The following is a 23,981-nucleotide window of genomic DNA, read 5'->3' as shown; positions in this document are numbered from 1 at the left end:
CTGCAGCATCAGCTTTTTCTGATATCAGGGAAAACTTGGAATGGTGTAAGAGGCATGCCTCCATGAACACTGCCCTTACTTCATGTTGTCTGTGTTCCTCTCAAAAAGGGCTGGTTTTTCAATTTAGTATTTTTTAATTGTTTCGTGGCGAATGTTTGTGCTTGCAGTCCTTACAGTTTCACCATCAAATTGATAACTGTTTATTATTATTGAGTATGTTCCGTGCTGTAAACCATTGGTAAACTAACTCAACAAGTACTCGAGGAGAAGACAATGTATTAAGAACCGCACCACCAATGTGAAGCTATGTCTCTTACAATAAACTTGCCTTTCTCGCATTGGTATTTTCAACTACAGACTAATTTGCAACAACCGTGGTTAAATCCCTTCACAAATCTTTCTTCGCGAAGCCAAACCAAGAATGAGAAGGTAAGTTCATGCCTTATGAATATAGATTAGATCGCTATTCAGTTTCACATTCAAATAAGTACTGTTTTTATATCCTAACTGAAATTTGTCCATTGATGGCTATTGGTGTATTCATTGAACATTCGATAGAACAAATGCTCAATGAAGTAAAATGTGCAGCTGTCAAATACAGTGCCTGCTTGGGCTATCTTTTTCATACTTTTCAAATTTGTCTATTATGTGCTTCCCTTCTTCCTTTTCTGTGCTTTCGCATTTCCATTATCTATATATAACAACGATTGTTCACTCCTTCCAATTCTTTAAAAAATTGAAAGCAGAAGTACTCTATGGAAAGGTGAAATGAAATAGCAAATAGTTGAATCCTTGCTTTTCAATTCATTGATTGTCTAGAAAGTTCGTGACAGTCTTTGTATCACTGATGATTTATGCATGAAAATACTTTGTCCTTCAAATAAAGTTAGAATTGGCTCTAACGAAATCAACTATTATTAAAATCTAATCATATGACTAGACCTTTTTTAGATGATTATTTTCAAATGCGAAATTCACGTCCAATAATATGTAAAACCCGACAGTTTCAGTAATCTTTTTCTTGACTCATAGTTACTAGAAGAATCTGAAATATGCCACACTTAGCATTCCGCTTATTTCAACCTACTGCACTAGTCTGAGTAACTTGTTTTTTATTTTCTAGTAGTTAGCATAATGACAATTATAATAAGTAGCGGTAGTGCCAACATTTAATTCAATTAAAGAAAGACTTGAATGGTATGATCAAGTTGTCATGGAGAGAAACGTCTGTAAGAAGAACAGGATGAGGGTGAGGATCGACTGTACCTGCATCTAATGTACATGTTGATGAGGAGATCGATATATGCGACTGCACCTGCATGTTTTATTTCTCCTTCTTCATAGCCTTGGGTATCTCCAATTTGCTACTTATTGGTTACCATTAGAGGAACTAACGATTGTTTCAGCGTAGTCAGAACAGTGTGTCCTTTCATTTTTCTAGTAAGAAGGAACAGGGCTATCCCTCGATAACAAGTCACTAACAACTTCAGCAGCAGTGCACTGGTCCTTATCGAAGATAGGTCCTCCTCTTTTGCTTTCTTTCCCGGTTTATGCATCCGTTTTGGCCGTATAATGATGTTATGCCATTTCATCGTAGAATTCTATCACTCCCGAATAAAAGTGTTCGACATTTTGCAAGTTTGCCATCTATGGCGCGTATCGCTGTTAGCAAATAAATCTTATCGTCTTTTCACTAGGATACAATTCTAAAGAAACTATTTTTAAAGAGTAGAAATGGTTCCTTTTGTGTGTTCTCCTTTTTTTCCCATTTACTGTCGCTTATTCTCTTTGCTGCCCACCTATGTCTGTTCATACAATCCTCTTCTAGACAGCGGTCGTCTTATCACTTAGCAGAAATTGTGTCATCGAATGGCTATTAAAGAACTGTTAAAGATTTCCTATTCTTATTTTTCGACTCCATATTCATCTGAACTGTATTTGAGAAGTGATTATATAGATCCTAAAGAGTTGCAGAAAAGTGATTAAAATATCAGTGGATGAATGCCACACTTATCCAGTTATCTGGTCAAGCTTGAACTAATATTTGCATGTTATGAACTGTTTATCTGAAAGCTTTCAACTTTTCATTTATTTATTAGTGATCACTCTTTCAAGTTGAGTTTCTGTATTTCCCTATCATAATGTGTTGAATTGACCGTGAACATTTGCACTGATAATTAGCAAAATCCAGACTCTAGATGGGAGTGAGCATGGGGACAATGAACTTCAAATCATATATCATATTAACATGCTGTGTTTTAACAACATAAATCATTGTGAGGGAGTGATATCCACACAAGTTACACCAACTACTGCAATACAACCATTTGTCCCTTCCGAACATGATTAAACTTTAATGGAAGTGACGACACGACATGCCTTTATCACTCGTCACTGTTCTCATTGAAAATTCGATGGAGAAACTCTTCGATCATGGTTTTCTTTCAACGCTATCTTTCCACACACTCTCTGTAGTGTTATTGATTATGTCCCAAGACTGCTTCCCCTGCATACGTCACTTCATCTCTTTCTTTGTCTGCACCCCGCCTTTGTATATACATATATATGTGTGTGTGTGTGTGTGTGTGTGTGTACTATGCATATATGTATGCATAGTCTGCAGGTCTGATTCTCATTGTAAATATGCGAGGATTTAGATCACTGAACTTGTTTGATTTCCTTTTCTCAGGTAAGGTTTTGGGAAAGTCGGGGATTTTTAACAGAGAATAAGCACTGCTTACACTTACTTCACTATAATTTTTTTCTTATTGTTTATTCATTTCATATTCTACAATTTTTCCGTTTCTTACAGCTTTTTACTACTTTTTCCTTCTTTCACAGAATCATCTTTTTCTCGATAGGATTGTTCGAAATGAAAGCTATTAAAGAAGACAGAAGAATAGCGCATTTTCTGGATAAAGATGCGCTATTTTCTAGATTTTTACAGTTTGACAGGTTATAGACATTTGCTTAGAAATTGCTTGGTTTTCTTAAAAAAGATTTTGAAAACTTTCGCAACTTTCTGGAATTCTATGACTGTTTGAAAGATGCTGTACTTTTGATGGTCAAGGGTTAACTAACACTGAAAATTTTTTTAGTAATTCACTTTTCTGGATGAATTCTCCAAGTATTTTGACTTTCTGATTTGCTAAGTTCGTATGTATGTTGAGTGTCTAACATTTATACTGATCCAATAAAATGACGTGGCCTGGCATAGCACGGAAAGCCAGCTCTGTCCTTCAATTCCCATCTTTATTCATCTTGGTCTTTTCTCACTTCGTTTTGTTTATAAAAATAGTTATGAAAATCTTGAATGCCGGGATGAAATTTAGTATCACTAACATCTCAAGAATTAGTGGTTTAAATTTCTTGTTTCCTAAAATAGTTTTTACTTTAAATTACCAAATTTTAATTAAGACTGTTATTTCTTGATAAACATCGGGAAACTTTCTTCCTGTTATCATAATTAGTGTTGCAAATTATAGAACAAATTTCTTAACCATTAATTTGAATTGTCTATTAACATTATATGAATTAATGAAAAGATGTGACTGAATACTTCGGTTTACAGGCATGTTTTCTGACATTCAGTTGCATCATCGGAAAAACAAAGTCTTCTGTTAGTAGACAAAGAGGTAATCGAGGCATACATATTTTTGCTGTATTGAAGGACTTCTTCAGATACTGTCACCATTTAATAATTAAGATTTCAAATGCTTTTTTCTAAAGCAGATGTAATTCTGCTGCTTAAAAAGGATCAGTTACATAACTTGTTTTTTATTCCGGATAATGTTTTATTGACCAGAAAAACAGTTAAATTTTTATAAAACTATTTTGTATAATAATTATTGGTGTGATTAAGAGCTTTAGTAGTTCTTTCATCCTTGATTTAGCAAATAAAAAAATGAACAGACCAGTAATAATGACTGTTTCTAACTAAGCTAATTTAGTCGGAGTATTACGAATTAAATCTTGAAGTTTCTCTCGGCTTTTTATTCTCGTTTACATCAAAATAACATTTGGCTTCCTTGGACTTTCTTGGAATTGTGCTTACAATATTGGCCATGGATGAAATCAGGAAATCAATTGGGACTGGTAATTTCTCTAGTAATTATCGCAATCCACTCACCTATTCACATGTAAAGATTCTATATGCAATAATCAGTTAGGATTTTCTGAAGATAAGCGGTGGGTGGCTGGAGGCATATGTCATTTAGGCAAGCAGTTCCAAGTGAAAGTTGAGTATAAGTGATTAGAAGACATAGAAAATTGAATTGGCTGTTTAAATAATTTTGCATAAATTTGTGTCAACAGTTATTAATTTATGTGTTACTTTAGTGGTTAACTGGTCGAATTTTTTAATGTCTCCTGGAAGATGGTAGTGCTCTGGGTATTCACAACCTTCAACTTGAATAATTATCATTTAATATGTTGTGGATGTCGAAGTTTCACATAAATGTTCAGCTTATCACTTGTAATGCAATGTTTTCAATTTCTAGAAGAAATGGAAAGCACAAAAATTGGATCTCCAATTTTTCGGAGTTAGCAGTCATCGTTTTGATTTTGATGGTTTAGTTAATGGTGGGATAAGGGTCTTAAGTTTTGTTGTGCTTTTGGACTTGAAGTTCGAAAAGTAACTATTTGCGATAGTTCAATAGAAGTTAAGGACTGTTAGTTGCGGATTGTGTTTTTCCTGTCGATTTATTTTCTTATCTTGTTTCAAGTCATACTGATAAAGAAAATATTTAAATTTAATTTGTTGGCAGGGTTACTTGGTGTAGGAATTTTTAATTTTTTTGTTAGTTATTTTGTAAAATTAGCAGTTTATCTGGACATTTGATATTTTTGATATTCACAGGATACCCGTTTTAGATTCATTGTTCCTCTTTAGGAAAATATTTTCAATCTTTCGAAGTTATTTTTAGCAAATTATATGAATTTTGGTTGGCTTTTACCATTTTTCTTCTGGAAAAATACTGTTTGAAGAATGCTATTTGAAACTGATTATGAGATATGAATTCGTATGTAATATTTACGTCATTGATATTTAAAGAATTTTTTATAAAGAAATAGAATGCGAGATATTGTTGTTTTCAGGAGGATAAACCAAAGCATTACATTTCTTCTTGTGTTTCATCAATGACGAATGTTCCGAAACCACGGCTATGCCGATTGGTTCGTATTTTTGCAAACATAAAATTAAATTCAAAAAATAGTTGTTAAAAATTGTTCTGTAAGCGTTCTTGTTTTTCGATTCATAAACACTCTCAAATATAAAAGGTCTTGAAGAGAATTTTCTTTCAGTACAAAAATCTGTTTGCACCATCTGTTCCATCTGAAATTTCTTTTTAAAAAATTTCAAATTTTGCGCACCTTAAGCTTACCCGGAATGCTGAATCATACAGCATTCATGGCTTTAATTCTTTCTGGTATTGTAATCGAAGTTCAACCGTCTCAGTGGGGTATCTCATGAGAATACTCTAGTATTAGCATGGATGTGATTATTGTTCAGATAATATTGTAAAATAAAGGTAGGTCTGGATACATAATATTCATTATTCCGGTATTTACTTGCAGTTTTTCCTCATATGCTTTGTAATCTGGTGAAAAATCGTATATATTTGATCTGATGCAGAGAAAACGTGATCCGACGGAAGAGTTTGGATTTAATTTACATGCCGAAAAGAATCGAGGCCATTTTGTTGGAGCTGTTGATAAAAATGGTATCGGTGAAAGGGCTGGTTTACAGATGGGACAGAGAATTGTGGGTGTTAATGGTCAACTTATTTATCCAAGCACTGCTCACAAGGTATATAATTTTAACGCATTTATACAAGCTCTGATTTATATGGTTAATATTTTCTGTTCAGTGTACATTTACAATGATTTATTTTGACATTTAAATGGTTTGTTAGTTCGTTGTGCGGTCGAAATTCCCTGCTTTTGATATTCACATTCATTTTAATTCAATATGTGTTAACCTAAGAAAATTTATTCTGAATTTACATCTTCCATTAGGGAACTATAATTTCTATTGTTCTTTTCGTTCAAAAAGCTACTTTATAGGAAGTTGTGTCATTAATAAAAAAAAATCCATTACGAACCGAACTGCTGGTTGCATCAGAAGAAATTGACCAGTGGTACACTGAAAACCATATGGAGTATTCATTTGGTCGGGTAGATTTGTATAATTTCGAGAATGGTTCTTCTGTAAGCTCTTTTTAAAATTTATATCTGGTAATAGTGTCTTTAACTATATTTTCAAAAAATTCATGAGATTAAACAACAACCACGAATTTAATCACGAATTTGGCTGGAACTCTGAGAAAAATAAATTAGGAGAAGGTAAACCTTGTTCTTTTTTCATTTTTTCTGATTCCATTGGATAAATAGATACTGCTGAGGGAAAGAAGTTTCTTATCAAGTATGCTATTTTTTACTCGAATTATACTAAAGAATAATTCAAAAGATCTGTGGTATGATTGCTTTATTGGCAATTCTCTTCGAAACAAATTTCACATGCTATATAAAACTGGCACAGAACTGTATTACTTGACTACATTACTGTAAAACTACATTAATTATCAAGTAATGTAATGTTGAAAATAGCTGTGATTCCCTGATCTGCTTCATCGTTGTATTCATCCTTTTTACAAATGGAGTTTTATCCTATATTTATGGAATGAATGTATGGCAGCATACTCATTTTCTCTACTTTCATATATTTACAAGGACTATCAAAAATACTGCACAGACCTGTTTGATGCATCCGTTTCATAATGCTTAAGTAGTTTCTGTTTTGCAAATAGTATTTCTATTGTGACTCAAGTTTTATTTCTTTTCCCCTTTCCTGATTTTATGTTTATTAAGCAAACTGACCAGTTTTTAATTCTTACTGTTTTTTGTCTTTAGATTCGTTCTGTCTTTTTATGACCGAATATTTCGAATGGATTATCTTTCTTGTTGTAATGAAGTGTAATGTGGTATCTCATTAATATCCTCCTTAACTTTGTTGTGTTGTCCCATTTTTGTTATATCAGTTCGAAATTCTCTCGAACATATGTGCAGAGCACCTAAGTTTTTTCAACTGAAAAATGTAAAGTGCTGAGTCCAATACGAAAGACGAAATGTTTTAACCTCTTGTGAGCAAGATTGCAATCCAATTTAAAACATACACCTTGCATGACAATACCGTATAACTTAACAATTTTGTGTGCTCAACAAACATGTAATATATCTATTTAGAAAACTTCCATGGAAAATATTTTTAGTTATATATTGTGTGTTTTCAATGTATGGCTGCAGCAAAACTGTAAAAAATATCAGACATCATTTTCCCGAGATACTGTTTCCTGTTTAGTTCCATTTCATGTGTAATATTTTTAATATGAAAAATGATATTAGCATTTTGGATGGTTCAGTCAACACAGTTCATCTAAGTCGACTCGGTGTCCTCCCAAGAAGTAAATGCTATGCTTTCTACGTCATCCTTACACGTTATAGAAAATAGTGTAATTCTATGCAGTTTTCTTACATTTTTCAGTGCATTTCATCTTTACCCTACCATGGCATTTTCAGTCACTATTAACGTTAGCCTCCTTACAAGTGTTGCTTTACCATTCATTTCGAAAATTTACGTAATTTCACCACCTTTTTCGTACTTCACTTCTCTGCATCTTTTACTGTTGATTGGATACCAACTTCTGTCATGATTTATGATCATCCAGCCATTCACCATCAGATGATATAGTACTGTTTAGTGCTTTTTTTGAAATCTGTGACCTTTGCTAAATAGATTGGGAAGAAAAAAAAGTTAAACAGATGAGCTCATTTGACGTATATTCCTAATATAGCATTTCAGTTTTACCTTACATTCCTTGTTTTACATAAATCAGTTTATCAGCCATATCTGGTCAAACACCGTAGTGCTCAAATATCATATCTGCTATGTATTTTCTTTTTTTTTTTTTTTTTTTTGCTAAAATCATCCTTTTCAGATATTTGACGAGTTCAGATAAGAAGTTACTGAATTTGATTTAAAAGTGTTTTTATTACATTCCTTAAATAGTTACTTATATTAAATGTCTTATAGTAAGTTTTTGTGTTTCATAACTAAATTACACTATGAAAGTACTAATTAATTTTTACGGATATTAGTAGAAGTATTCTTGCAATTGAAAACATAAAAAAGCGAATTTTGACCTGTCGTGTTATTGAGGTATGCTGAGATTGTTTTTGAAGGACCATTTTTAAAACTGGACGGAAAGTTATGAAGAAAAGTTCTTAAAAAAATACTTTTGGTCATCCATCTTTGAAAATATTGATCATTTAAAGGGAACTGACATTTTAAAGCATTCACGGTGTTAACACCATTGTTAGCTTAATAACCATTTAATAGTTGAAAGAGTAATAAAAAAGAACCTTGTAAATCTGGTGCGTTTTTTGCACAACAAAAATATCTACGGGCGTCGTTATCCCATAATACATCCTCCATCTTTATTTTCACCACTTTTCCCACTCCCTGTCACCCGTGCACATCACCCTAAATTTAGCAATTTTTTACTCCTAAAATTTTATGTGATAAAGAGGAAGTTACCATCTCGAATGTGTTATAAAGCCACAATGAATTAGATAGTTAACTTCACTTCTTTTAGTTCTTTTTTTCAAAGCTCTGCTCTTTGTTTTTCATGGTTTAACTAATCTTGTTCAGTTTCATGAAATTTTGTTAAATACAAATGGCGGCATAACTGTTTGTCCATGTTTATGAAACTAGAGAAATTTTTTCTAACAATTAATTTCCTTCGTAAAACTGAGTATATGATATTATGAATGTTATCGCAAAATTGAAAGTAAGCTAGAAGAACATATATGCCATTTTGTACAGTCCTGTGTTTCCACTTGTTTTCCAGCTCATCAGCAATAATAATATGAGTTTGTCATAGATTTTATAGTGTTTGTGAAACTGAATATTTCGATTTTTTCAAACCGTTAGAATTTCCCTGCGTTTCAGCCAACGAACGAAGTAAAGATGTTTGGCGAGCAGTCTATCAGTTCCAGTGTAAGTCCATTCAAAATCCTATTGTAATTAATGATGAGTACTATTAAGCACTTAATCAATTTATGGAAGCTTTGCATTCATCTCTAGAACTACTTTATATTGATATACCAATTGCACATTACAACTTTTAACAAGAAACCGCTGTACGGTGAGGTTTGCTTTCGTACTACTGTCTCTATCCTGAAAATGGTGTTTTGATTTGAAATCTTTCGTTTACTTTTATTTTGTTGTTTTTCATTCAAGAAATAATGTACTTTACAAAAGTCAAAAATTATCGAAAATTGTGGTAATAAGATGCAGTGCGAAGATGAATACCGATTAAATTGTTATCGAACTGTCAAACAGTACAGTATTTTATAGAAGTGCGAAACATAGGATATTCTGAAGAATTTCATAACTCTGTAGATAACTCTGCATTCCCTCTGTGTTGATTATGTAAATGAAGTGAAGCTGTATGTTTATAGAAGTGTTTATTCATCTCCATGACAGTTTATTCGTACAACATATATGTTCTCTTTTTTGTCTTTAAAATGCAAAAAAACTGTATTTTTAAGAAAAAAGAACTGATATTTTCATTTTTTAAGGTTTTCTTTTTTCTGTCTTAGTCTTATGTGACTTGGTTTACTTAACAGAAGAATATTTGGCCAATGGGTGCTTTTTAAAGATATTTGCAGTAGTAATCTCTGTGAATATCGACTGTTTTTCGTATTCGACTTTCCTCATTATTCTAGAAACATTTTTGATTACTGATTAAGGAATATTGTATTGTTCACTACTGTGGAAATTTTATTACTTTTGGATCTGGCTATGCTGTACGTATGAAAGACTTGTGCTGCTCTTCATGAAAAAACGATGCTAACACTTGTGGCGTTCACAGCCGGCATTTGGTGTGCAGTGTTTTCTATAACTTCAGTACATCACAACTTTTTTTTACTTTGAATAAATTTACTAGAGAACACTGCAAGTCGCCGAATGGATAGCACTCACAAATTTGATTTTCATCTAAAAAGTTTCCTTTCCATGTATATTTTGTACGTGTACATTAGGACTTGGAAATGTCCTGAAAGATCTTAGAAATAGTTGAAGCGTTTTTTTTTTTTCTTTTTTAGCTGGATGGAGTCTTTTTCATGTAGAGGTTGAATATTTTGCCTAAAGAAGTATCCTAGGTAAACATGGGGAATTCCTCAATGAAAGTTGGCAGAAACGAGTTAGCTAGAAGTACTTCATTCACTTCAGAAAAATGTTTCACCGAATTCAAAACCAAAAATCACTGCATCGGTAGCACCATTAAAACAGGAAGCAGATTTATCTCATCAAGATGAAGCCGAGAGGTTCGGGAGAAACGACAAAATGGATAAAAGTGGTTTGTGAATATCTTATAATTATGAGGTGATGTGTTTAATGACATCTATTCTCACAATCTTGTGTCTCTTAAACTGAAACGGCATTTGACATCGAGACTATCGTCTCTTATGTCACTAACTGAAGCATACTACCCTTTATTTAAAAAAACATTTGTAAGGATAGAAGATTGACTTGGGTGTTTATGTGCTGATGTGCATTTATGTGTTCATATGATTTTTGTGTTGCAAAAAATCTGAGCTTTTGCACAGAAGTTCATTATCAGTCCATTTTTCGGTATTGAGGACTTCTTGGTTTCAGGAATACCTGATATATTTAAATTGAGTGCAGGTGAGGCACGCAGTCGATTGGTGAGTCGTAAGAAAGATCCTCGACGTGACACTCAAATGAGTTTGAAGGAGAAATATAAGCTAGTCTCCAACATGTAATACGTTTTCTGTACCGTCTGTTGTAATCATTCGTGACTTCTTGAACTTCCTTTAAAGTGGATCATAAGACGACAGTCAAAGTGATGTGATGCATAAATTTTTAACCAATTTTGAACATGTTTTGTGATTCATTGCATAAGTAATCGTATTCTTATATCTGCTACTAGTCATTCAGTTTCATTTATCTATTCAGTCTCTGCCGTCAGCAATGTTTTTCGCTTCACTTTTTCAAACTTATAGTTTTACAAAAAGTTTGCATTGCAGTTCCTACATTTATATTCTAGCTATGTAGGACAGCTTTTGTTAATAGAGGTGTTGTTGAAGCATGGATTCGCAACGATGTTGTAATCTCGGTGAGCGCTTTATCTTGTATGTTTTGCTGCTGAACTATTGTAGAGGAAAAAAAGATACAGAATTGTAGCGAAATTCGCAAGATCCTTTTCGATTTTTTTTTTTTTTTCATTTCAATGATTAATCTATGGAGTTCGTAATGAACTTAGATACCACCATATTGCCTTATGACTCATTTTCAATATTAACTCTTTTATGTAATAATTTCTGCTTGTATTCAGTTTTATTGCTGTTTTGCTTGTGGAGAGATTTAATACTCCATTATGATTGTTATTGTTTATTATGTCATTTACCGACATATAAACTTATATTACCGTATATGGATTTGTAATTTCTGGGTTGTAATTCTGCCAGAGCATTCCTGTCCCACTATTTCCCTCACGTATTGCATTCAAGCATATATTGCTAAAGTGAACTTGTTGGCAAACTTACTAACATTTGAATATTTTTAGAAAAAAACACATATGCAATGAAATGGTAAGAGTGTTAGCCGATAATGTATTATGATATCTCTACTGCAACTCTTTCATTTTTTTAGTGCTGACATTGCGAGAGACAAAAGGTACGTTGTTTGTGTACTTAGCAGTCTTCTCACATGCATGCAATGCAAAGAGTACTGATAGAGAGTGAGGATTCGTTAGATAGAGTAAGGTGATGTTCATTGTGTCTTTGTGGTTCTTTGTATCTCTTAGATCTCAGATGTAATCCAGTTCTCTCTGTATTATGGACAACTTTCGGTATATGTGATGAATCTGGAGTACAGGAAATGTGCATTTGCACCAAACTTTCGTGATCCCGTCCTTGGAAAGGGATATGTATTAGCAGAATGGCTCAATTCGGCATCACAAATTGTGTGACCCACGCTTAGTAAATTTTCTTATATTTGTATCGTTAGATTATGTTTTGTATGAAGTTTTAGAATAAGCTCCGCTCCTATTTCTCTTTTTTTGAATAATTTAATCAGCTGCTGTGATGAATATATGAACTTGGTTTCGAGATGCTGAATGGCATCTTCGACCAAGAGTGTTCTGAGCCATTGATAAGTGATTTCATATTATTGGAGAATGAGCTGTAAAATACATCCCAAATTATAATTCTACGGACGCTTTCATGAATGGCAAGTAATTAAATGGATCTGTGGGTCTGGCCAAGACACTTGATGAGTAGTATTCGATCGCGGCTCATAGCTGAATTACATCAAATCCAGTCATTGGTCAGTTTGCATCTTGCCAGACTTGGGCTGAGGTTCAGCCCACTTCATCCATGTCATCTTCTTCATCATCACTATCACCTGTTTTACCGGTCATATCTCCTTACTTGCTTTCTTTGCTACAACAAGCTTTCGTATGCCCACCTATTCTGATTCCAACACCGGCTCGAAAATCTGTAAGCTCGTATACCATTCAGGATATCTTGTCCAACAGTTCGTCAGTAACACAAGTGAACTCTGAAGGCATGCTATTTCCACTTTATACTTTTTAAAATTCATTCGCTTCAGATTTGATGTGGACCATTTCATATCAATTTTTGCCCTTCACTGAAGTTTTCGACGAAATCACAGACTCTGGGTCACAGTTTGGTATTTATGTGAGCTCTTTGACTAATCATTAATTTGTCGATATTTATGCTTTCAAACTTTTGTTCCCAAAACTTAATTTTCTAGAAAGGTGTAAATGCATCGGAAAAGATTTGGAGTGGTCCCGAACTCAAACTGTTTTCAATAAACCACAAAAAAAAAAAGCGCGAACAACGTTCACTGGCCGACAAATTTTTGAACTTGAGAAACAGTTTGAGAAGAAGAAGTACTTGTCATCTTGTGAACGAAGTGAACTCGCCAAGCTACTCAATGTTACCGAAACGCAGGTATTACTCTTTTGTTGTTGATTCACAAAAAATTGTGTTCTGTTTGTTGCTAAACTTGTAATGGAAGTATAGGAGGACGGGAACAATTACTTTTATTCTTTTTTGAAAGTACTATCAACTGCTGGTAATAGACGATAGTTTTATTAGGAAAGATGTGTTCAGTAAACAGGATTTATTTATAATATTATTAGAATCTCTCATGCGACATTCATAATTCATAAATGATCTTAAAGCCCCAATTAACTGATCGTACAAGAGATATTTTTTCATTCTTTACTCCTGCTAGTAATAATTTTTGCAGTCTTATTCATTTCTTTTGCGAAGATAACAGTTTGTGAAAATGGAATCATTAATTTCACTTTGCAGAACTTTAACGATCGTTTTCATTTTTATAAATCACTAACTTGGGAAGTTTACTTTCCTTCGACAGTATCAGTTCAGTTACCATTATCATGATAATTGTTACGAAACTTTTTAAAATTATTTCACTTCTTAAAAAAAATAAGTTTTGGAAGAAACGAATAAAAAGATTTAATAGTGACTGATCAATATTTTATTTGTCTAGGTAAAGATCTGGTTTCAAAATCGGCGGACAAAGTGGAAGAAGGGTGAAATAGAAAAAAATGTGGTAGTCGAGGATTGTATTGTTCAAAACAACAATCAGCAGGACGAGATTGCATGAGCATCTTTGTTAAATATGATCGCTATTTTGCCATTTTTTTTTTTTTTTCATGTGGAGAAAAAAGGGATTTTCAAATTCAGCTTTTTTTTTTGTGGAAAATGGATATAAAAATGATGGCAGGATATTAAACAGTACATTGAGGGAGCACTGGATAATGGATTCAGAAATGCTGTGTATGTGGCGTGTTGTCTGATTTTAGTGTAAAATTGTCAACAGATTACATGAAACTACTTGCATTGATGGGACTGCTAAAAGTAGTTTTGAATCGGAATATAAATTAACACTTCATTTGCTAACGATGCTTCCTTCAAATGCCAAAAATATATTTCTAAATTGGCTTCAATCAACATTCAGTTCAAGTCGATTACAATGACTAATTTTTTTATTGCAAATGGATTACTTCTTCGTTCTCATCAGTAATTCCATCAATTTTGTTGCTGTGGTAAAATGGTTTGGTTGGTTCTTTTGTGTAAAATTCCAGGTTTGTGGAATTGCACTATTCGACACTTAGATATAAATTACTGGGACAAAGTATCTATTTTTTCCATAGAAAAGGAATAAGGGAAGAGCACAAGTATAAAAATAAAGGAAGAATGTAAATGTTTGGAGTTTTGGGATCTTTTTGCTTGGTCCTCAAGTCCAAAATAGTTATGGAATTAACTCTTAATTCATTATTATTTGTATTATAGGTGTTCATTTCATTCTTTAGACCAGAACTTGAAGTCTCATGACCTGTGTATAGTAATAAATTTTCTTTCCTCTTTAATTGTTAATTGCTATCAAATTTTTATATGTTCAAGCAAGCTAATAAGTAGTGTTCACAAATCTTGGCAAAGCTGGCTAAATTCATGGCCAAAGAGACTAGAAAAGGGAACACACTACTTTTCAATCCTGTTACTACCTTACCATCTAAATTGGTGAAATCGCAAAGGATGATTTCAGCAGTCAAATTATTATGATAATCATTATTATCCCCTATTGTACTTTCTGCGTTAATGTTGGATCCGGTTTATAAGAATACCCCGAATCTCTTCAATACTTTTTTCATACTAGATTGGAATGAGAATTAACATATAAAGATAAAGGCAACATTATTCAGTTTAACTCATTAAAGATTGATCGTTATCTTACTAGCAACTGCTAATTACCGTTATTAGAATTTTGGAGAAAACTAATTCAGAATGCAAATGACATCAATCTAAGGGGCACATTTATGGATCACTAATGTCGAATTTTTGGGTTGAAAAGTGGAATATCCTTGAAACGACACCATGTTGTTAAATTTGCTCGACATGGTTCCGTTAACCAAAGGTACCATTCACCTTCTTTCTGGTCGCGATATTTTCCGTATGTATAGTATTTTTGACATAGATGATTATTCTGAGGTGATTTAACCAAAACCTGTAAAATATGTAAACCCGTAAGAAATTCGCTTACCAATCAATCTGTTTATAACCGGCTTTTGCTGCTGCTAAAATTTGGCAACTTGCACACTCAGAACTCTTTTATGGGACATTTGTCACATTGTCATTTGGAAGGAATAAGTTTCATGTAACTTCCATGCTAGAACGAAGTTGCTAGATTAATAAGCTTAAATTAGACATTAAAAGATGCTGGCGTAATTAAAAAAGATAGAGGAAGTAATGACAAAGAGTTATATGTAATACTTAGCGCGTGATGTCCTTAACAACAAATTGAAAAGTGGATTGAAGTAATTAACTAATTAGTTCGGTAGGGGAAGAGGAAGTTATGTCAAAACAATAAGTGAGTAAAGAATTGAGAAGTAACAGAAAGCTTATTGTCGGATTCACAACCAATAGGGCATGCTAGTCTTGTGGAATTCTGTGCTAATATATTTCTGCTATTGACTGGCATCTGCTCACGGCGGCACTTGTATTTAGTAGGATCTCGAGGTATTTTGGCATTTCGTGCTATCAACGTGCATTGATCTGGTTCTTTCTCTTGTGTCGTGCAATCGATCGTTCGTTCTTCTGAAACAAATATGCTCTCAGGAGTTTTAGTAATTTAGAAAAGAGTGATAAGCAGAAAACAGAATTCCTTTTGCTTGATCTCCCGATAAAGTCCCTCGTTTAATCCAACTGTGGGCATTAGTTACAACAATGATTTTTATTTGCTAGGTACAGTGAGTAACGGGTACAGCCCCTTATTCCTTTATTAATTTGTTTTGAACACTAAAGGATTTCCTGAAGACAATTATGGAGCAGTTTAGCAAACTTTTGCATTTTCCGGGTAAGAGCAAAACTTTGCAGGGATATGTTTCCTTCCAACTTTCTCCGTGGAATAAAAGAGAAATTTACTGCTAAGTCTTGTCTTTTATATGCTTAAAAAAAATTTTTCAATGAGCAAACCCCATCGTGACCATTTAAAGCCTTCCAAGGTTTCTTTTCTATTTTGTCCTCTGACCAGTACGTATGACACCATTAAAATAAGGTACCAGGTTACTGACATCTTGAGGAACAAAATTCAGACTGTTTTCTGCAAATGAAACACTTTTGCAATAAAATCTGATAAAAAGCTACTTAGTGTGTGTTCCAAATAAATTTTATTAAAAAGATGTAAAACGGTAAACAACCTGATATGTTGGTGATAGTGATGAAACAGATTAAAGTGTTCAACAGACCGATTAAGTTTGTAAAGTGAAGTTGAGCACTGTGGCGATCACCAAATGGTGATATCCGAGGAACTTCTTTTATGGTGATTGTGAGTACCAGTTATCAGACTGGTCGATATAGATGTATTAACTGTTGAATACTGGTTTCCCTTCTAAGATATGCATTGAAATTGACCCGAAAGACCGCATAGAAATCACTTGAAAAAATTTTTAAATATATTTCACGAATATGCTGAGTGATTTGATTAAACTCATGGACTTCTTTTACAGGTTTGCCGACCACTATAAGGCGCAATTTAAATTAGAAACTTTCCATAACTATATAGTAAAAATAAGATTTAGAGCATAACAAACTTGTTGTATAATTATTATAACGACTAAGTTACAACAATTCTAAATCTATCGAATAAGATTTTAGGGTACTTCGATTAAGGGTCGCTTTGATAAGTGAAAAAATTTCTCCTCAAACAATGCGTTGCTGTTGGTGTCTGCGTTCCTTTTCAGTACTACTATATCAACAAAGTTGAAATAATATTTTCCTAACATTTCCTATAGCCCAGACAGTCCATCAAATGAAATTAACTGAAATCTTTTTCCTGCCAACAATTCCCGAATTTCATCTGCGAGAACTGTAGCACGTGATCCAAATTAAATATTGTGATTAGATAAAATGGCTTTGAAACTCTAATTAGGATTTTTGGAATCTTTTGTACATTTCCATACATTAATGTCTATATCTAAGATTCTAAGATTAAAAAACTTGTTAATTTTTTACATATTGCTGTCATTAGTTCTATTCAATAGATTTTGGATTATGGAAATCGAGTTTAGTTAAACAATATTACTGTAATGTGTTTAAAAAAGAAGAGGCTATTTGGTATATGAGAGTTTAGGAAGTGAAGCTTAGAGATCTGTTGTGTATCGGTTATTCAATTGAGTAATCGTTTACTCGGCTATGATATGATTATTAGGAAACAGAAAAGCGTATTTGCTTGTGTTTGTTAAACCCAGGCATGCAAAGAAATCAATCAAACCATGATTGATTTGGAAAGAAAGTGCCTTGATTAACGCTTGCTGTCGTTTTACCGGTGGCCTGTTTATCGTTCCAACTGCATTGTTCATAGTTTTACATCATTGGTCAACAAAGTCATCTTTTCATTTCTGATTTCATTCTATTTCATTTCGCGATTTATAGTATTAAGTAGCAAATGATAATGGTGTTTTTTGGTGATAAGCGACTTTTATTTATACAATGGATAACATGTGCTATCGGAAGTTCATTTCGTCATTGTATAACAAGAAAATCATGAAACATAACAATGGTGAAAGCAGTAGTAAACATGATGAAACTTGTTAATTTCTGAAATCGATAATATTTTTGTTACTTCATGGTTACTTATATTACATAAAGAGATTTCGATCTCTTCCAGTTTTATTAAAGAGGGAAACTTTTCAGTTTAGTTTTCTTCCCTATGCTTATATTCAGAAGTTGAACAAATTACAAAACCTAAAGTTACATAGATCTTGGTTTACTGATATTCTTCTGGTTTTTGAAGAATTGAATAAAGATTATAAGTGAATTGAAGTAAAGGCAAGGGCAATTTGTATTTCTTAACTTCAATAAATTATGTGCTCAGTTTTGATAGTACTTCTTTCGATTACTTGATAATAAGAACTTTACTATGCGTCTTATTTGCGATTAAGTGCTAAAAAACATTGTTTTCATATTAAACAACGCACTTCATTGTCTTCTGAAATAAAATATTTACGAATTGTAAAGAATGTTTTTTAAATTCTATATTTTCAGCGATAAAGGTATAGGTCGTTTGTATCTGCTTAGCTTATGATCAAGATAAATTGCAGCACAGAAGGAATATTTTTATCTCAGTCATCTCAACGAAATACTGAATGGTATTCATTTAAAAATTGGTTTACCATAAAACTTTGCAACGAATTTGATGTATTACCCTGATGTCATCTACTGTGCAATTTGAGAAAAGTGCCGATATCATGCGATAATAATGATGCAATTTTGCAAATAAATATATATATATATATATATATATATATATATATATATATATATATATATGATGTTCCCGCAACTAATTTGACTGAATCAACATTAGAAAGTAAACTAATTTTATCTACTTCAATCCTTTGGAAGAAAAAGACCGGACAGATAGTACTTTTTGTTTTTTAACTAATTTTAATAGAAAATATAACAACGCAGTAAAAATAACAAATTTCTCTTAAATCTGTCATTTGCTTATTACAGAACACATTGATGCAATGAAATTACTGATTCTTTTTAAAGAGCGGATTATTTTAAATAACTTTTCTTCTCTGTTTTGCTTTTAACTGATTACTTTATTCAATTCTGATTTAAGGGTCGATTTCTCAGACTAGTCAGTGATTCATTTTATCGCTTTCTATGATCACAAAAGCTTTAGTTACGATTTGAGGAATATATTTATGTCTAATATAACTATTCATTTAATATATCTATTCTATCTATATCTATGAAGAATATGTTTAATATATCTATTCACTTTTCACTTTGCAATCAATGATATTTAAAGGATCTTCTCAGTGAAGTTCAGTATGGTAGAAACATGGAAGGATGAGGCCGTCTTGCCTCTCGTGATATGTTCAATTGGCACTTGAAATGGCAATTAATCACACAGTGTGCGTCTAGCGTTTCCAATTAACTAATCTTCGAAGAAAACTTTCTCGACAACAAGCCATTATCCTAACACCCACTACTCACCCACTGTTCCATTTGTCCTTAATTGCTTTATCGTCCACCAATTTATTTGTTCGTTTCTACATATAATATGCATATAATATGTTTATTGCAGCTCGAAAATGCAGATATATTCTCACATACATGACATATATATGCATGTATGTAAATATATAGATCCGTTTTATACAACAAGATGCTAACTGGGAAGCAGCACAAAAATATTGTCACTCTGCTTTAATAGCATCTGAATACGACTACGAAAATGTATTTGCTGTCGTCGTCTTTTGAGTTGTCTGTTGTGCATGTCTTACTTCAATTATATGAATTTCATTTTCTCCATAAATTTCTAACCCTTTCGATAATTTTAGTCTTCCCAGAAAGCAACTTTTGGTAATTATAATCTTTTTGAATATCATAACGTGTACCACCACTCACTGCTTATTCGTTACTTTCTGGTCAAAATCATAATGAAAAAAAAAAAAAAAACGCGAACTACATCACTTTTATATAACATAATGAAGCTTTGTTATAAATATTTCCCAACTTCCATTAATTATTTGCTGTTGACATCGTAATCTACGATTGCAAAAGATATTTGGTAGTACAAATTGAAAGTCATTCATGAACAAACTCTTCATTAAATTTTGTTAGGAAAGAATCTGCAAATTGCTTTGGGTCTCTATTCTATGTGTGTGCTCGCTATAGACATTTTCTACAAGGTGTGCTATGAAAGACTTAACTGCAAAACTTAATTGTGGAAGAAACAGTTCCTGTTTATCACCTCCACTACTCTTTAGGAATAATAATACGCACCTAAATTTCTATGAAGCCTACTTGCAAAGCAACACCAATTCTTGGTGTTAACGCAATTACATGCCAATACTCCAAACAAGCTTATGATCCTTCTGTTCTTGAGGGAAGTTTACCATTCCAGTATTTGATTTCACATTACTACAGCTACCACTTGTTGTAATCATTAAAAATTGATTCTTTTAATGTTTATGTTAAAGAAGAAGTTATGAAATGTGCATTTTTTTTTGAGCCATTTACTTTTTTGTGATTTCCTAGAATGTAAAATAGCAGCTGAAAACGTGAAATTATTCCAAATCAAATTAAGGACAGCAAGGTGGAATGAATATAAATATCGGTCAGGCAAAATCAGCAAAAAAAAAATCAAAACAGTGGAAGCGATTTTTATTTATGGCTTGTAGATTAATTCAGTATTTAGAATGGGTGCCTCCAGAGACAGTGTACAGTGTGATTTGCAGAGATACAGACAGTCTTTGTTTATCAATATAAAACAATTTCACAAAGCAACCATCTGTTGGCATTAGTCCAGCATACATTTTCTTTTCTCCTTCCTTCCATTCCTTTATGATATCAGTTTAAAAAAAATCAGGAAGAGGGAAATAGCAAGCTGAAATTATTATATTATTACTTGCAATTAAATCAGGATCTAATGACATCATTCTTCTAAATTTTAATGAGTAAATAGCGGAACTTTCCGCAGCTTTAAGAGTTCACCGCCCTCGATTATGTACACAAAGTTTATTTCTTTCAATGCCAAGAAGTTGTAAATGTAATCTTGGGAAAATAAAGCAATCATATTTCATTAATGATAAGGAATTCCATTAACTTTTTGCCTACGAGATTGATTATCACTGAATACTTTGCACATTAATGGTAAGAAACACGGCACTACCAAAATTTATTAGTTGAAATCATGAAGCATAAACGGTTTGAAGCATAAAATGAGTCACAATGACGGAATTGTGCTTATCAAAACAGTTAATTCTGGACTTCGAGATTACTGCTCTAAAACTGAGCATTATTTACTTAAAGACTAGAAAAAGTAGTCCCTCGATCCTAAACAAAGAAGAAAAAAGTAGAGCTGATTCTATTTCAGACAAGTGAAGCCGATAGTTGAGATGCAACACCTGCGGGTATTCACAGTGAAGTTTCAAAGAATATCGAAACATTCCCAATAAACAAAAACAGTCACTTTGAAAATTTCGATAGCCTAAGTTACATCCTCCATCTAGGTATATTTTTGAACGCTGTCATTTTCGCTGCACTGATATGTATGAAACTTTATTCGTTAAAGATGAAAGGCTATTAGTGTCTCCTTTTTCCTTCTTGTCTTTGTCATCAGTTTTCTGGAAGATGTTGTCGTGAAATTTGGAGTTCAGTCTGAATATAACTCGTGGCTTAGAGTCGAATTAGACTTTCATATGCTCAAGAGCCTTCCTTGTTTGTTATTATAGTTAGCATAAATGAATGCGTTGAATGAAAGGTCTGTTGTAACGATTTTATTCGCTAGCGTAGAGTATCAACAAAAATAAGTCGATGAGGAACTTAGAAAAATTAAATGAACTATGAGTGAGGAAGAGCAGCCGAATTATAGCTTGCTGCTAAAAAAACTGATTGAGAAAAAGGATTTTTAAATGCTCTATAATGGGCAAACTGATTTGCAACAAGTGCCTAATTACATTGAGTAAAGAGCTATCAGATGATCTTTACTCTTCATATAATATGAGATGATTTTAATATTATCAGCTCCTCCAACAATGACTATTAAATTAGAAAACCTTTACAATATTTCGACATTGTAAGCAAATTCGATTTGGAACAAAGGAGTAGTTTTTAACATAATAAACAATGCACATACTCTTTGTTAACAGTTAAAAACAAAATTTTTTTCTAAACAATCACATAAGCTCAGCTACAATGGGAGGATGAATGCTGGAATAATGATTGCTTAAATCAGAAGTAATTTGAAACAGTTCTACATTTTTTTCAAGAGTGTTCAATTAAGATACATTTTAATATTCTGGATTAATACAATTTTCGAGTTTCGCGATAGACGTAGTTTGTGAAGAGCTGAGCTGAGTTACAGCGTACAGTCATCTTAGGAATTTTAATCAACTCTTATATCAAACAACGTTTTTTTCATGCGCTTTTCATTCGCATTGCTCACATGTAAGCTTTCCCTTTTTCAATAACGTTTACTTCCTTTTTCTTTGTATGTTTGATAATTTATTCTTACTCTTGTCGATGTTATTCCGGAAGCGATTATTTCAAAATTAAAAGAGTTATGTTTGATATAGCAGTTGAGTAAAAAAAGGTTCCACAATTTATCTCCATCGGCTGTTCTTTGCATTTTGCAATTGTTCAAAATTTTAATCTTCTGCAGGTTTTTGAAGTAAATTGCAAAATTTTTGTTAAAAATTTTGCAATTACTTTCAGTATGTGGAAACGAGGCGAACTTTGATTGTAGGAAATCTAAGAGATTTTTGATTATTTTAAATACGCAAGTTGTCTTTTACAACCTCCTAAAGATTATGATTATTCATCCTAAATTTTTTTTTACGTTTATCTCTTATAGTTAAAAGATGATATGGAGGAGAAGCTATGACTACAGCACAGCATAAAGAAGTGAGAACTGTAATACTTGAAAAAGGAAAGACATTGTGGTTCAAACAAAGGATGAAATTAGATAATGCGATATGTGTTGCATTGGTCTGGAGAACAACGAAATAAGAGTACTGCACCAAATTAGAGATTATCAGTAGTGCATTATATCTGAGCAAATACATATTTCAAAGTGATGAAGAAGTCGTGATCGCTCTAATTTATCTATTTAAGTTAGGAAATGACGATAAAAAGTAAAAAAAGGATTTCATTATCTTTTTGACTTAAAACGATATGCAATAGGTAGCGAAGTGAAACAGTTTAAAAACAAAGAATCAATATCGAAATAATAAAAGGCGTATTGCGATAGAAAGGAAAGCGGCGTATGATTTTACTCATTAGAAATTAATGAAGTACTCTGGACAGATATTTTCTTAACGTGTGGTTTATATTTTCTATTCATAAACAATTGTTTTTTTTTTTGAGAGGGGAATCACTTTATTCACATGTCGAATATACGAGTACATGAGACATACAGACGGGAAACAATCTGAGGAGACAGACTGAGGTAGTAGGAGAAATAGATAAAATGGAATGTTCATATTTTAATGTCTACACACCTATATAATAATACTTGCCTAGAGCTCAGTTGGTTCTCTATTTCTATTAATTTAACCCAACAGTTACCCCCGTTAACGTTGCCACCACCAACATCAATCACTTCATGTAGCTTATGTATGTCTCTATGTTAAGTGTACTTCTCTCATTCATTCTATCTAATTTTTTGAAAGACTATCGAGCGATTCAGTATTCTCAGTGTGGCGAATTCTCAATCGGCAGTAAGCTAACAAATCTTTGACATGTCAGTATTTCTTTCCATTTAGTGCCTACTAGATATTTAAATCTTTAGTGTCCACTACTTTGCCGATTGTGCCTCTGCTTTCTAACTATCTATCTGATAATTTTTGTTATTTGTAAGCAGAGAAAATGTTTCATGAATCTCAACGTTACCATTGGCCAGATGGAATTAATGGACTTTTTAAAAAAAGAAAAAGATACTGACATGCTTTAGAAATGAATGGTTCTCTTGTAAATTATCGCCAGATCTGTCATCGAGCTATCAGTAGAATTGGTGCATTCGGAATTTTTAAAAGTCAGCTGTCGGTTTGTGTGTTCTGAAGGTCTTCAATGATAACGTGTTTATGCTCAATAGCCAACAATTCTCTCGCACCAGTTGCCTCAGCTAACTCAATAATCATCTATCGTTGCGCACATTTGTCTCTCTCAACTCCATCTTTGAATTTATTTCTTATTTCTGTTCTTATTGAACTTTTGCAAATACCTGTCGTACCAAATGCCTTTTCATTTACGATATAATTTCTTTTTGTTCAGAAATATACTTTAATAAATTTGGATATGAGTTAGTCAGTTTCCAGATGATAATT

General features: G+C 32.7%; 4 protein-coding genes across 4 annotated transcripts; 3 read left to right on the top strand and 1 right to left on the bottom strand.

Annotated features, from left to right (window-relative positions):
• Positions 1-306: 306 nt before the first annotated feature.
• On the top strand, positions 307-10,848 carry Bma-nrfl-1 (Uncharacterized protein; the record flags this gene model as incomplete). Its single annotated transcript, XM_001899106.2, has 7 exons — positions 307-429; positions 5,098-5,175; positions 5,636-5,809; positions 6,067-6,210; positions 9,011-9,058; positions 10,295-10,421; positions 10,721-10,848. The coding sequence occupies 7 exons, from the start codon at positions 307-309 to the stop codon at positions 10,846-10,848; spliced, it is 822 nt and encodes a 273-aa protein (XP_001899141.2).
• A 1,854-nt stretch (positions 10,849-12,702) lies between these two features.
• Bm1880 (Uncharacterized protein) lies at positions 12,703-13,631 on the top strand (the record flags this gene model as incomplete). The annotated part of the gene is made up of 3 exons (XM_043073878.1): positions 12,703-12,786; positions 12,863-13,062; positions 13,628-13,631. 3 exons carry the CDS (start codon positions 12,703-12,705, stop codon positions 13,629-13,631), a joined length of 288 nt encoding a protein of 95 aa, XP_042929812.1.
• Positions 13,632-14,965: 1,334 nt separating this feature from the next.
• Bm2139 (Uncharacterized protein) lies at positions 14,966-16,213 on the bottom strand (the record flags this gene model as incomplete). Its single annotated transcript, XM_001899108.1, has 3 exons — positions 14,966-15,145; positions 15,533-15,735; positions 16,114-16,213. The coding sequence occupies 3 exons, from the start codon at positions 16,211-16,213 to the stop codon at positions 14,966-14,968; spliced, it is 483 nt and encodes a 160-aa protein (XP_001899143.1).
• Positions 16,214-18,219: 2,006 nt separating this feature from the next.
• On the top strand, positions 18,220-19,043 carry Bm1272 (Uncharacterized protein; the record flags this gene model as incomplete). The annotated part of the gene is made up of 2 exons (XM_043073877.1): positions 18,220-18,287; positions 18,959-19,043. 2 exons carry the CDS (start codon positions 18,220-18,222, stop codon positions 19,041-19,043), a joined length of 153 nt encoding a protein of 50 aa, XP_042929811.1.
• Between the last annotated feature and the right edge of the window lie 4,938 nt (positions 19,044-23,981).

This window comes from Brugia malayi (assembly GCF_000002995.4).
Source record: "Brugia malayi strain FR3 genome assembly, contig: Bm_v4_ChrX_scaffold_001, whole genome shotgun sequence".
In the NCBI taxonomy this organism is placed as follows: domain Eukaryota; kingdom Metazoa; phylum Nematoda; class Chromadorea; order Rhabditida; family Onchocercidae; genus Brugia; species Brugia malayi.
Note: the sequence above shows the minus strand (reverse complement) of the source record. Positions and strands in the feature narration are given on the sequence as shown.